Below are 15,354 nucleotides of genomic sequence, written 5' to 3'. Positions count from 1 at the left end.
CACACACTGCCCTACTCCATAGAAGCCATGGTTTCTATAAACTGGCCTATTCCATAGAAGCCATTGTTTCCATACACTGCCCTACTCCATTAAAGCCATGGTTTCCATATACTGATGTACTCCATAAAAGACACGGTGTCCATACACTGCACTACTCCATAGAAGTCATGGTTTCCATACACTGCCCTACTCCATAGACACCATGGTTTCCATACACTGCCCTACTCCATAGACACCATGGTTTCCATACACTGCCCTACTCCATAGAAGCCATGGTTTCTATAAACTGGCCTATTCTATAGAAGCCATTGTTTCCATACACTGCCCTACTCCATCAAAGCCATGGTTTCCATATACTGATGTACTCCATAAAAGACACGGTGTCCATACACTGCCCTACTCCATAGAAGACATGGTTTCCATACACTGCCCTACTCCATTGAAGCCATGGTTTCCATACACTGCCCTACTCCATCAAAGCCATGGTTTCCATATACTGATGTACTCCATAAAAGACACGGTGTCCATACACTGCCCTACTCCATAGAAGACATGGTTTCCATACACTGCCCTACTCCATTGAAGCCATGGTTTCCATACACTGCCCTACTCCATTAATGCCATGGTTTCCATATACTGCCCTACTCCATAAAAGACATGGTGTCCACACACTGCCCTACTCCATAGAAGCCATGGTTTGCATACACTGTCCTACTCCATAGAAGATATGATGCCCAAACACTGCCCTACTCTATTGAAGCCATGGTGTCCATACACCACCCTACTCAATAGACTTAATAATATTGGGAGGAGCTTAATTAGTACAGGGGGCATGGCTTAACCCCTCTCTCCCAAGGTATGTTTGTAAAAATCCTAGTATTCAAGGGGTTAAAACATGCTCACTGCGGTTGCTGCTGCTGTGAGCTTGGTACCGATTTTTTTCAACTGCTTTTTGATCAGCTTTCAGGTAAAAGTGAACTGTGCAACTCTTCACTTTTACGTTAGTGGGAAACTGACCCCCACCCCCAATCATTCCTGTGAGCAATGAAACCGGAAGCGACATATTTTGCATCACTTCCAGGTTCATTATTCAACCGCTGATGTAGCCAGGGAAGCGGCTAATCAAAGCCAATCTGCTTTGGTTGGCAGGAGAAATATTGGGGGTCTAATAGAGTACCTAGTCACCTGCCCATGCTATCCTATAGGGGCCTTGTTGTCCCCTTACGATTGAAAAAAAAAAAATGACTTTGGGAAAACATGACATATTTTATTTCTATTTAATCCCATATTTTATGTGTATACATATGTTTATTTTATGTGTTTTGTGTGCGCTAAAATTATAGTGTATTTTTCCTGAAAACATGCATTTGATAAACCATTGTGCAAGCAGCATGTAAAATAAATAACTGAAACTGAAACAATTGTATTCTACAGGACACCTGCTTTCAGAAAAATATATAATTATTTGAGGGTTTAAAGTAATTTCTAGCAAAAAATGCAGAAAAGTGGTTAAAATCACCTATCCATTTAAAATCTTCATCATAAAAAAAAACACAAAAAAAAAAAGAAAAAAACAAACGCACTTTAACGAGTACTTTAAAGAATATTGTGTATTTTAGCACGACAGTTTCTCTTCATTTCACTGGTAACTCTACTCTGGTTTTGTGTGTCTTTTTATTTTTAGATCCTAAGTCTTACATGAAAGTGTGGATCATAGGGTCAGTTTTTGGGGCCATAATTGTGATCTCATTCATTCTCTACATCTGTCTCTGCCCTTTGAAACGGTACATGAAGCATGTATTCTTCCCTAAAAGCAAGCTGCCATCAAGCATTGAGAAGGTAAAGAGAAAATAGATGACGTAACTGCATACTTATTTAAAAGGAATAGGTAGTGATTCCTAGATTTTTATTTTTTTTTCTTTATTACGAACATACCTAAACAAAATGATTTAATAAATATATGTATATACAGGTGCATCTCATAAAATTAGAATATCATCAAAAAGTTAATTTATTTCAGTAATTCAATTCAAAAGGTGAAACTCATTAAATATAGATGTGTTACACCCAGAGTGATATATTTCATGCATTTCTTTTTTTATTTTGAGGATTATGGCTTACAGCTAGTGGAAACCCAAATTTCAATGATCATTAAACCAGGTATTGGTACTTTAGGCAGTGTGGGCAGGTGCCAAGTCCTGCTTGAAAATTAAATTTGCATCTCCATAAAGCTGGTCAGCAGAGGGGAGCATGAAGAGCTCTAGAATTTCCTGGTAGAGGGCTGCACTGACTTTGGACTTGATAAAACACCGTGGACCAACACCAGCAGATGACATGGATCCCCAAATCACCAAAGACTGGAAAATGTTGCATTACATTTGGAAATCAAGGTCCCAGAGCCTGAAGGAAGAGTGGAGAGGCACAGATTCCAAGTTACATGAGGTCCAGTATGAAGTTCCCAATGTCAGTGATGATTTGGGGAGCCGTCATCTGCTGGTTTTTGTCCAAAGTCAGTGCAGCCCTCTACCAGGAAACTCTAGAGCACTTCATGCTTCCCTCTGCTGACCAGCTTTATGGAGATGCTGATTTCATTTTCCAGCAGGACTTGCCGCCTGCACACACTGCCAAACGTACCAATACATGGTTGAGTGCCGGTTCACATTTATGCGATCACAGAGATCGCATGTAATTCGGAGCGCACTGCTCCTAAAATTATATGCGATGTCTGTGCGGTGCAAATTCTGCCATACAGTTTGTATGGCTGAATTTGCACCGCAATCACTCTGAACACGCACAGGACCCTTTTTTTTTGGTCCATAGAACAATTGGATCGCATGGTGGTTCACACCAGTGCGATCCGATTCTGTGCGAACTTTCAGATTGCACTGCGATATGCGATCTGATCTGGGGGAGTCATTAACTTTGAATTGACACCCCCAGCGTATCGCATATGGCAGTGTGAACTGCCTGTGCTGCGGACGCTGTATATTCGCAGCGTTCCCGCATCGCACAAATGTGAACCGGCACTTAATAATCATGATATCATTGTGCTTGATTAGCCAGCAAACTCGCCTGACCTAAACCTTTATAGAGAATTTGTGGGGTATTGTCAAGAGGAAGATGAGAGACCCCAGACCCAACAATGCAGACAAGCTGAAGGCCACTATCAAAGCAACCTGGGCTTCCATAACATCTCAGCAGTGCCACAGGCTGATCGCAGTAATTCATGCAAAAGGAGCCCACACCAAGTATTGAGTGCATACTATACTGTACATGGACATACTTTTCAATGTGCCAACATTCCTTTGTTAAAAATCCTTTTTTTTTATTTTTATTGGTCTTATGGAATATTCTAATTTTCTGAGACACTGAGTTTTGGGTTTTCAGTAGCTGTAAGCCATAATCCTCAAAATTAAAAGAAAGAAATGCTTGAAACAACGTATCACTCTGCGTGTAACACATCTATATAAAAAATAGTTTCACTTTTTGAATTAATGAAACAAATTAAATTAACTTTTAGATGGTATTCTAATCTTATGAGATGCACGTGTGTGTGTGTGTGTGTGTATGTATGTGTATATATATATATATATATATGTGTATGTATATAAAAACAGAAAAAACACTGCGCTTTAGGAGAAGCAGCTAACACCTGAAACCATAGTACAAGTCCCAAATAAAATAATAAAAACAGAATGGTGTAGCGCTAAAATTATGAATGACAAACACTTTTTTATACTGAATCAAAGTATGATGTTAACATATACAGTCCAAAAAATGAACACTGAAGTCCACAAAGGAAGGTATTGGCTGAAACCGATTCCCAGGAAAGGAAAAGCTCCAAACAAATGAAGAAAGGTGAAGATCAGGTGTGCCCAGGAGTAGAAATGAATCCACCAGACAATATAGTGAGAGATGGCTCCTTACCAAATAGCTCTTGCCACTAGATTATAGGTGGCTGAACGCTCATATGAAAGAGATCCTCCAATGTAGTGGAATGGCCCGGCAGGAGCATAGGTCACTCTCTCCAGGGACAACCAATCATAGGTCACAGGGTATCCAGTGTATAACCATGGAAATAAAAAGGGGAAACACTCCCATAGTGCATTACCAATGTATAACTTTAATAGATAAAAAGGATGCACTCACATGTAACAACTTTGTATGTCAGCGGAACAAACAATAACATGCAGCCGCAGCGTTCCTGCAGAACATTCCTCCTCGGATCATGGGTCACCCGGCAGTATGGTGGAGAGCTAACGCTGATAATCCATCCAAACACCAGGGACCAATACGAACTCTCGCGCCGTCCTAATATCATAATTTAGCGCTACACCATTCTGTTTTTAATATATGTGTATATATATATATATATGTGTGTGTGTGTGTATGTATGTATGTATGTGTATATATATATATATATATATATATATATATATATATATATATAATCTCATTTATTTATTGTTTGGGGTAAATGGGGAACATTGTCTCCTTGCAGCCTGATGTTTATAGAGGTCAGTAGCTCAAACAAACATTTCCTCACAACCTAAGGAGTTAGAGAAGTGATTCACCAGCTTCTTCTACCTGCTGTGTTCAGAGATACCATGCAGAGTTTCAATCAGGAGCAGGAAGCCTAAAAAGCCTGACTCCAGGTTTTAGTGAATTTTAGTGGATGCAGGTCTCTGGGCGCAGTCTGTACCTGTACAGATAACGCACCACGACACATAGATGAGAATATGCTGCACATTGTGGAGTGCTCTGTTGTAAAACATAATGCAGTTGTTGACCGCTCATTCAAATTGAACAGGCTGCCTTTATACGAAGTGCCATTACGCACCGCACCTCCACGCATGAAAGCACAAGGGAGAATGTGGATTGACCTTCACTCATGCAGGACAATAGTTAGAGGTTCTGTTCTTTTCTCTTTAATAGGGTCTGCAGGACTCTCCTCAAAACTACATTAAAAACTTCTTTTTGGTCAATGAAGAAGAGACAACTGACAAGTGCTATATTATACTGAACAGTCCGGTGGATGCCGAGGCCACCATTGATAAAAACAATTCAGGTGCTAAAGGTCGTGACTCCGGGAACTATTCCAATGAGGACGAGGTCACAGGCGACTCTGCTGCCCCCACTGTGAGCGTCAGCTGAGGACTCCATATTTTTATGTACATGTCCACTATCTTCTCTGACAGTATATGATCACTATCATTGTTTTTATACTGACATTTACAACACCTCTACCTGCATTATCCAGTCTTCGTGTTCAAGAGAGCCTGTCATTTATCCCAGCAGGTGACATCTGAAGACATTTGGTGTGAGCGTACATTTCATGTTCTGAATTTTTAGGACTTTTTAGCTCGTAAAATGTTTTTTATTTCTGTATTTATATAACTCTTACAATTTATGTAGCATTTAGAGTGTGTATAGGTCCATAAAGTCCTTTTTTATTAGGGTTCACAGTCAGAACTGGACTTGCCATAGGGCACACCAGGCGTTTGACCGGTGGGCTGGGCAAACTGGGCTGCATGTCCTAACAAGAGCTGGCTAATGTGACAAAGAGCTCTAGAGGGTGAGAACTGCGGCATAAAATATGCAATTATATCGCATATATCATGCACCTGGCTCTCACCTGCAAGTCTGTCTGCCGCAAGCCATGTAGGCCTCTAGGGAATGACACAGAGTTCTCCCTTCGGCCTCCCTGCGAAACATGATGCCGGCGCTCAGTGGTAGCTGCCTGTAAAATCCGTAGGAAGAAGACCGAATCTGTTACGCCATATACGTAGCCAGATTCTGTTTTCTACTTCTATATCAGCTCTGGTGTGGGGCCTCAAAGGAGGGACTGGGACATGGGCAGGAATTTATTCTGCTTGAGCAATACTCCCACTGCCATGTGTCACCTTGGGCGGTACTCAATAGAGATCCCAGCGCTCCTTGAGATGTCCACACTCAGTAGAGGATGCCGGCATTCAGGAAGGCTGGTAGCCTAGGCAGCCTGTCAGGGGAGGAAGAAAGATGTATCAGGCTACGCACATCGCGTCGGAAAGCGCAACGTGCTTAAGATTCACTATGGGTGTAGCCAGATACTGTCATTATTCTTCTTCTCTGGTGCTGTACTTGTCTGCCACCCTCCAATAGGCCCGCTGGGGTACTTGGTCCTCCTTTCACAGTGAGTTTGTGAGAATTCTCTTCCCTGCCCACAGTCACTGAAACCGGCTGAATACAACTAAAAGACATCGAGAAACCAATGGTGTTCTAGAAAAAAAATGGGCTGCTCAGTCTGAAAAGTTTTGTCCCAGTCCGAGCCTGTATACAGTTTATGGTCCCATCACAGTTAAAGTTCATCTTTAGGCAACACTTTTTTTGTTTTGGCTTTGGGTAGAGTATGGAATGGTCCAAAGCCATCAGGTTTTTTTCTATCCGGTTTCCTGTTGATCCCTTTCTTCCCAGTCCCGACTGGCCTTGACCAGCATTTTTACAGTCAGGGGGATGGACTTCTAAATCACATGATCACTCTGATTGACTGTTACTGTAGTCGCATGACCGGGAGCCTGTTCTGCTGCCTCCTGATCATAACTAGAGACCAGGAGCTGTCTGTGACAGCCTCATCAGTGTGCTCTAGGAGCATGCTTTCAGCACACCTCCATTTCCATTGATGCATATGTGTGGCCTGTGGGCAATAAAGCCCACACTCTTTACTGCCATACATGTGTTGCATGGTTGGCAAGAGCTTAAGGAATTTTTACTTCCTACCTCAAGCGTGCAACAGAACGTAAGGGTGAATACCCCTCTTATTTGTCACTGGAACAAGTGTCCTCATTGGATGGTTTCCCTGATTTCCTGTCTGGTGACTACTGGGTTTCCTGTCTATTCCCAGTCAGTGCTGTAATTGTCACCAGGCCAAATAAAGATGAATCTCTTTAGCAGGGAAGTAGTGGAAAAAAAAAGTGTTCTGGCCATAGGTAGACTTTACTGTACCTGTATGTTTTGGATTTTGAAATAGAAAACATGGAAAGCATACAAACTCCATGTAGTCAGAACCATGGTGGCATTAAATCCAGGACACAATAACCCAGGACTAACCACTAAGCTGGTGTGCAGCCCAGCAGTCTTTGCACTGTGGTTGCATGGCAGATATATACAGAGTTACAAATGGCGCACAGCTCTGTGTGTAGGTCAGCAGAGGCAGATGATGCTGTCCATTCTGCAAAGTGTACCTGTTTACTTTATCCTGGGATTGCCCACTCTGGATGCTTTGTATTACAAAATGTAGCAACATTCAATGACCAAAAAAAATCATTTTTCAGTAGGACCTGCTCACACCAATGGGTCGTATTGCAGTGTGCTGGAAAGAAAAGCTCTTGCATGCTTTAGAACAGTGGTCTCCAAACTATGGCCCAGGGGCCAGATGTGGCCCTTTGCTTATCCGGCCCTTTGGATACTTTTCCTCCATTAATGGGGACACGGATATGAAGAATGGGACACTATTTCCCACACTGATATCAATGATGGGCACTAATGCTCCCATTGATACCAGGAATGGCGCACTATTCCTCCCACTGATACCAAGAATGGGGCACTATTCCTCCCACTGATACCAAGAATGGGGCACTATTCCTCCCACTGATACCAAGAATGGGGCACTATTCCTCCCACTGATACCAAGAATGGGGCACTATTCCTCCCACTGATACCAAGAATAGGGCATTGTTTTCTCCCACTAATGCTATGGCATATTCTAATCCCACTGGCCACAGTCCGGCCCCTCTAAAGTCTGAAGGACCGTAAACTGGCCCTTTGCTTAGAAAGTTTGGAGACCCCTGCTTTAGAACAATGGGAAAAATTAAGATAACATTTATGATCTGGTCTGTCAGTAGCATGAACACTGCAGTTTTTGCTTTCTGGGTCACCACCATAGTTTTAAATATATTTTGATCCTGCCAGTATATCTGTTTTTTTCCACTACCTTTTAAGCTCTCCAGCAAAGTGTCAGTTTCGGGGGTTAGGACAAGCCATATAGCTCTGCCACAGCTTACCAAGGTCAGCTTTTTTTTACCTATAAAAGCCTAACTCCATGTTTACTGTGCCTTTAAATAGTTTGCTTTACATAATGTACATTCACATCAGTCCCTGTCCTGAAAGAGCTTACAATCTAAAGCTGGCCATACACATTTTTGTCATTCAGCTTGCAGGATTGATTGGATGCAGCCACTGTTCGGCTGAAAATCTTCTGCCCGAGTCCTTGTATTCTTCAATCAGTAGATGTCGGGTGGGAAGGGGCTGACAGGGCAACTTACTGATTAATTTAGTCTTGTTCATCAGGAATCGGCCGACATTCGCACTCGCACAGTGTATGGCCAGCGTAAGATCTTTAAGGCTAGGTTCACTGCCGCACGAAGCAGCTCACAGCAGGGGTAGGGTGCATCCCTGTTCAACGTTTCGAGTCCGATTTCAATCCAAATTTTTGGCTGAATTTGGACCTGAAATGGACCAGAAGACTCACAGGACTCCTGTGCGATTCGCACTGGAGCCACTCTGGAGATATGGAGTCGGTCACGATCGCCTGACATGCAATGATTTGCAATAGTGTGAACCCGGCCTCTCATACTATGGCCAATTTAAACAGGAGCCAAATAAACTACCAGCATGTCTTTGGAGCGTGGAAGAAAACCTACACAAGCACAGGGAGAACATGCAAACTCCAGGCAGGTAGTTTCCCAGTTAGGATTCAGTCCAAAGACCCCAGTGCTGCAAGACCGTATTGCTAACCACTATGCTACTGTGCTGTGAAGAGTAGCCTTATTACTGCAGCTAATCAGGGAAACTATTCTATAGAAACCAATCCGAAATACATTGCTAAGCACACAGTAGTATTACAAAAATACATCCATCCATCATTTAACCGCTTGCCGACCGCCGCACGACTATTTACTGCAGTACTGTAGTACTACGTTGCTAGCCTGTGAGGGTCTAGGGAGCGAGCGCACGCCCCCAGAGGCACGCTCCCGCTCGGTCACGGACACCCCCCCCCCCCGCGCGTGTAACCGACGGACCCGATGTCTGCCGGTCACTCAGCGATCGTCGGTGGAGAGGGAGAACGGCAGGCGGCTGATGTAAACAAAGCCACCTGTCATTCTCCCCTGTGTAGAAACAGTTATCATACGGTTCTACTATGTAGGACCGTTGATTACTGTTCCTACAGCTCAAGCCACAGCCAATCACAGTTAGAATCACGCCCCTAGGGACACACACAGCCCCTCCCTCTCAAAAAAAGTTAACCCCTTCACTGCCAGTGTAATTTTACAGTAACAGTGCTTATGTATAGCACTGATTACTGTAGAAATGTCACTGGTAACCCCAAAAGTGTCAAAAATGTCAGTCAAGGGTCCGATCTGTCCGCCGCAATGTCGCAGTACCGCAAAAAAAATTGCGGATCGCCGCTATTACGCGTTAAAAAAAATGACAAAAATCTTTCCCTTTGTTAGTAAACGTGATAACTTTTGCGCAAACCAATCAAAATATGCTTTTTGCGATTTTTTTTTTTTTTTTTTTTTTTTTTTTTTTTACCAAACATATGTAGCATAAAACAAATTGCCTGAAAAAATGTTAAATTTTGATTTTTACATTACATTTTTTGGGGGGGGGAATTTCATATAAAAATGTGAAAAATATTGTTATATTTGCAAAATTGACGCTCTTTTTTTGTTTATAGCGCATGATCAAAAAATCGCACAGGTGATCAAATACCACCAAAAGAAAGCTCTGTTTGTGGGAAAAAAACGTCAAATTCGTTTAGGTACAGCGTCGTACGACCGCGCAATTGTCCGTTAAAGTCACGCAGTGCCGAATCGCTAAAAACCCCCTGGTCGGAATGGGGGTAAAATCTTCCGGGGCTTAAGTGGTTAATCAGTCGGTTTCAGCACGCAGATATTTATTAGAGTGATCAGAATTGATCAACATATTCTACCATGACGATTGACGTGGCATTGTTTAAATCCATCAAGAGCTCTCTAAATCGATCAAACAGGGGTCTCTGGTTTACTTAATCAGATTAGCTACATAAAATGATTGATTGGTTGACTGATCATATTGGTTGATTGAGCCTTATAAGAGGCCCTCTCTAGGTGTATACCTGCACACCGGTGAATTGCTAGCTCAGTTCAAAGTATTTGAATAAGACAAACTTACCAGAATCAAAGTTGCGTGGTGCCTTCAAGCCCATGAACTCCTTGACCTCTCTATAAGTACTGAGATTAATCCACAATCGATAAGGCTGGCCATACACTAATAGATTTATCTTCTTTTAGATTTCCTGTAACTTAACGATTCAGCAGATTCCTCCATCCATATTATACTGTGTACATCACATGTGTCAAACACAAGGCCCAGGTGCCAAATGCGGCCCTCCAGGCCACTTCATGTGGCCCTTGCACCTCTCCTGCAGCTTAGCCCCAGCTTCTTCCTAGCAGAAGCACAAGTTAAGGGGGTGCACTGTGATGTAAGGGTGGAGGACTCTTGCCTTCTGATGGTGGGGGGGCTCTTGACATTTGATGTAAGGGGGGGTTGGGGTGATCTGGACATCTGCTTATAAGTATTCTGAGAATACTACAAGTATGATTCTATGTCAGTTAGAAAGGAGGGTCGCACACCACTGGTATAATCCACAAGGAACTTTATTGGAGACTTTAGACAGAACACCATGACAGAACCATGTTCTCTCTGGGAAGTCTCTAGTAAAGTTTCTTGTAGATGATACCAGCGGTGTGCGAGACCCTCCTTTTCAGAATTGCAGTTGATACATTTATATAGTCTTAGGCCCCTTTCACACTAGTGCGACTTGTCCCGCGATTTTGGACTGCAAAGTCGTTTTACATTATTTTCAATGAGCCCCATTCATATTGGCGCGACTTGAAGTCGCACCGACTTCAAAGTAGTCCCTGCACTACTTTGGCACGACTTTGAGGCCAAAGACATTCAAGCCCAGTCAAAATCGCGGCAAAATGGCGGTAAATCGCGGGACTTTGAAGTCGCACTAGTGTGAAAGGGGCCTTACATATACAACTGGGCCTTTGAGGGCAACTATAATGCTGATGCGGCCCGCAATCAAATTGAGGTTGACATCCCTGTAGGTTAGGGGTCTTCAAACTATGGCCCTCAAGTTAAAAAAAAAAAGGAGCAAGTAAAGCGGCAGAACCTGTGACAATGCCAATTTATCCCACTCACTCGGCGCTTAGGAGCTAGAATTGTGTTACCACAACTGAAACCATAAATCGATATAAAATCAATAAAATAATACTAAAAATAACCAGCTGCTGTTATAAAAACAAGAAATGATTGGACAAGGTGTGTACATCTAATTCAATATATCAAATCCTATGTATACACTAAGGCTCCATGTACACGGGACGTTGTTAAAAGTCCCTTTGAATGCTGGAATTTTTAGGACGTTTGAAACGTCCGTTCAGTCGCGTTTGTACCCGCGTTTAGCGGGCGTTTAGCAGCGTTTGTGGGCGTTTGCGTTTAGAAGCGTTCCTAGAGGTCAAAAAAATGATTCCCCTTTAAAATGGAAAAACGCGAACGCTAAACGCGGGTCATCGCGTTCGGACGCGTTTAGACGCGTTCGGACGCGTTTGTGCGTTTGAAACGCCGGGAAACACACGTTTGAACGCAAATAATTGCGTTCTAAAAACAGTCCCTGAACGCAACTGCCTGCAAATGACTGTAAACGACCTGGTGTACATGGACAGATAAGATAAAATGTAGATGGGTTCAGGGGCTTCTGAAAAAAACGCCCAACTGCTCCTAAACGGCCATTTCCAGCGTCCCGTGTACATGGAGCCTAAGAGCGCTAAAAGTGTATACATATGATTTGATATATTGAATTAGATGTACACACCTTGTCCAATCATGGCCCTCAAGTTGTTTAGGAACTACAATTCCCATCATGCCTAGCCATGTCTATGAATGTCAGAGTTTTACAATGCCTCATGGGATGTGTAGTTCCGCAATAGCTGGAGGGCCGTAGTTTGAGGATCCCTGCTGTAGATGGATGAATCCCCCTGCTGGGCTATTGAGTGGATTGCAGCTGCCGTTTGACAATATTCAGCCCGTCTCCTCTGATTTTTCCATGGAAAAGATGTTGGGCTGTAGTGGGGAAAATTGTCCAGCTTTGGTCAATTGATTGGATTCTCTTCCCTCTTCTTTTGTTTATAACTGATAACGAATCTACCTACCTTTCCTCTTTCAGCATTGCTCAGCAAAAACAGTTAAGGATTTTTCTATAGTTCTGCTGATGTTATTCTTAAGTGGCAAATCCTGTGGCACCATTTGGTGCGGTTTTATTGTGTATCTATGTGACTCTTTATAAGAGTTGCAGTACTGATATCATTTCCTGCTGTCATGGTTTTAAATATGTCGTAATACCATGACTGAATAACAAGTTATTAAAGGTTCTTCTCGCTACGGCGTATTTCTTTGTATGTACTGTATTTTTTTTCTGGTTCAGTTTGTTTTATTGTATTATTTTGGGGTTTTTTTTAGTTCTAAGCAATACATTTTCGTATGCAATGTATGTATTATATTTTTTTAAAAGTTCTTTACAGCGGAACTCCTGGAATTAGCTATAATCTACCCTTGCAGTGCACTATTAGAAGTAAATGCTCCCTTTGTGAAGCGCTGAGCTAACTGTTGGCGCTATGTCAATCCTGAATGATTATAATCCTAGTCTTAGGGCTCTTTCACACGCAAAGTCCGCCAGGTGGACTTCGTTTTTCTCAACAGGGGATCGATCCGCCGATCCACCGCTGAGCAGGTGAATGACAGTCTCTCTGTGTCTCTGCGCTGTGTGTGGAGACACAGCTGTCGGGTCCCCATTCTTCTCTATGGGGGAATCGGATGGGAACGGACCGTCTGTCCGTTTTCATCCGATCCGCCAGAAGGATGGAAAATAGGGTTTCTATCCGTCCGGTTTTGACGGATCAGATTGGATCCAATATAGGTGGAAATGTCTCCGCTGACATCCAATGCCCCATAGGGATGCATGGGGGGACCGTTCAGATCCGCCAAAAAAACTGACAAGCGGATCTGAACGGACTCCATGTGTGAAAGGGGCCTAAGGGTGCAGAGGTAAAGTGTAATACTTGGCCCGATTCCAGGCCCCGGCAGGCTTCCTACATCCATTCGACTAGTCCAGTGCTGGTAACTATCTAAGGCGCTCTCAGCTGCGGTTCCATGCTTACCCCCTTCACATACAGTCCAGGGTTATTAGCCATTTACTGTAAGTGATGACACCGAGGGATTGCCCCTAAGGAAGAAGCATCTGGTAGAAAAGAACGGTGATGGAACCTGCCAGCCTGAAGGATAGGAAAAGTAATACACTTTGTAGTTATTAATACATTGTTCTATGTTTCTTTTTTTGTAGTGCAAGCAGTGTTAAAGTAGAATTAGGTCAAACTAACTGTTCTTATAAAGTGGAACTTTGCTCTCCCAATCAACATTGATTATTTTAATCCTCATGATGCTAGAATTAGTAAATAGATAGGAAAGTATTATATTTGCTTGTTTTAAACTTTTTATTTTACATTTCTTCAGTTACTTCCTGGTTTCCTGCCTGGGCAAATGATGTCATGCATCCCAGGAGTCTTCAGGAGGGGAGGAGGAGGGGCTTTCTAAGCTAAGCACAATCTACTGCATGCATACTTGAGCTAAGAGCAGGAAGTAAATGCTACATTAATCATTTGCCCTTACTCAAGATGGCCACAGCCAGAAATGCTAGGGGGGTATTTTTCAAAGTGATTTATCACCAAAATAAAGCATGGAGACATGGATGTATGAGGGAGTTTACTTTGAATATTAACCACTTGCCGACTGCCGCACTACTATTTAAATCGGCAGTCAGCCCCTCACAGGCAGAGCGGCGTAGTACTACGTCGCTAGCCTGTGAGGGTCTAGGGAGCGAGCGCGCAGTTACGGACCCCCCCCCCCCCCCGCGCGTGTGAACGGTGGACCCCATGTCCGCCGGTCACTCGGCAATCGTCGGTGCAGAGGGAGAAAGGCAGGTGGCTGATGTAAACAAGCCGCCTGTCATTCTCCCCTGTGTAGAAACAGTGATCATACGGTTCTACTATGTAAGACCGTTGATCACTGTTCCTACACCTCAAGCCACAGCCAATCACAGTTAGAATCACGCCCCTAGGGACACACATAACCCCTCCCTCTCAAAAAAGTCAACCCCTTCACTGCCAGTGTATTTTTACAGTAACAGTGCATATATATAGCACTGATTACTGTAGAAATGTCACTGGTAACCCCAAAAGTGTCAAAAATGTCAGTCAAGGGTCCGCAGTCAATGTCGCAGTACCGCAAAAAAAATCGCAGATTGCCGCCATTACGCGTTAAAAAAAAACAACAAAAATCTTTCCCTTTGTTAGTAAACGCAATAACTTTTGCGCAAACCAATCAAAATACGCTTTTTGTGATTTTTTTTTTTACCAAACATATGTAGCATAAAACAAATTGGCCGAAAATGTTAAAAAATTTTGATTTTTACATTTTTGGGGGGGGGGAATTTCATATAAAAAAAATGTGAAAAATATTGTTATTTTTGCAAAATTTACGCTCTTTTTTTGTTTATAGCGCATGATCAAAAAATCGCACAGGTGATCAAATACCACCAAAAGAAAGCTCTGTTTGTGGAAAAAAAGGACGTCAAATTTGTTTGGGTACAGCTTGCACGACCGCGCAATTGTCCGTTAAAAGTCACGCAGTGCCGAATCGCAAAATAGGCCCTGGTCAGGAAAGGGGTAAAATCTTCTGGGGCTTAAGTGGTTAAAAATAAATGATATAGTGTTTTTGGTTTGTGGTGCTCAGATGCGGTGAAGATCTGCTTTAAAAACATTTCCTCCACCCTCCTCCTGCCTATCCTGTATACCCTCTGTAAAAAAAGACAGACAGGACTGTGCTGTGTGGCAGAGCTGAATAAAATCAAGAACTGAATGAACAGAAATGCAAATCCTTAGTCAGGTGAAACCGCTCTCCTTTTTATTTAATTGTTTCTGCTGGAGTTCAGCTATAAAGACTCACTGTAGTGTGTTTTCACTGTACAAATTATTATTGTAATCCTTACCTGAAAGTATGTTTTTGGTGCAACAATTACCCCTGCTTCTCTGTGCCATGTTTTCATCATTCTATTTCACATGTTGATTTCAGATTATTTGCTATCAGTATGTAAGGCTGGCCATACACCATACAATTTTCTTATTCAATTTCCTTTAGATTTACCTTCAACTATGTAGTGCAAGGGCCTGCCTGATTGCATACAAATTGAAAGTGTTCAGGTTTGAACTTATATTA

At 42.7% G+C, this 15,354-nt stretch overlaps 1 protein-coding gene across 1 annotated transcript in view; it reads left to right on the top strand.

The window, feature by feature from the left end:
• Positions 1-15,354, top strand: part of LOC309547965 (interferon alpha/beta receptor 1-like) — a gene marked incomplete at its 3' end in the record, with an annotated part of 139,077 nt that overhangs the window by 66,576 nt on the left and 57,147 nt on the right. The window contains exons 8-10 of the mRNA XM_082247958.1: positions 1,685-1,839; positions 4,936-5,139; positions 5,199-5,298. Of these exons, the coding sequence (XP_082104084.1) occupies positions 1,685-1,839; positions 4,936-5,139; positions 5,199-5,298 (459 nt within the window). The remainder of the gene's footprint in view (positions 1-1,684; positions 1,840-4,935; positions 5,140-5,198; positions 5,299-15,354) is intronic.

The sequence above is a fragment of the Pelophylax lessonae genome, assembly GCF_965119305.1.
Source record: "Pelophylax lessonae genome assembly, chromosome: 2".
Lineage (NCBI taxonomy): Eukaryota > Metazoa > Chordata > Amphibia > Anura > Ranidae > Pelophylax > Pelophylax lessonae.
This window is presented reverse-complemented; position numbering and strand designations above follow the sequence as displayed.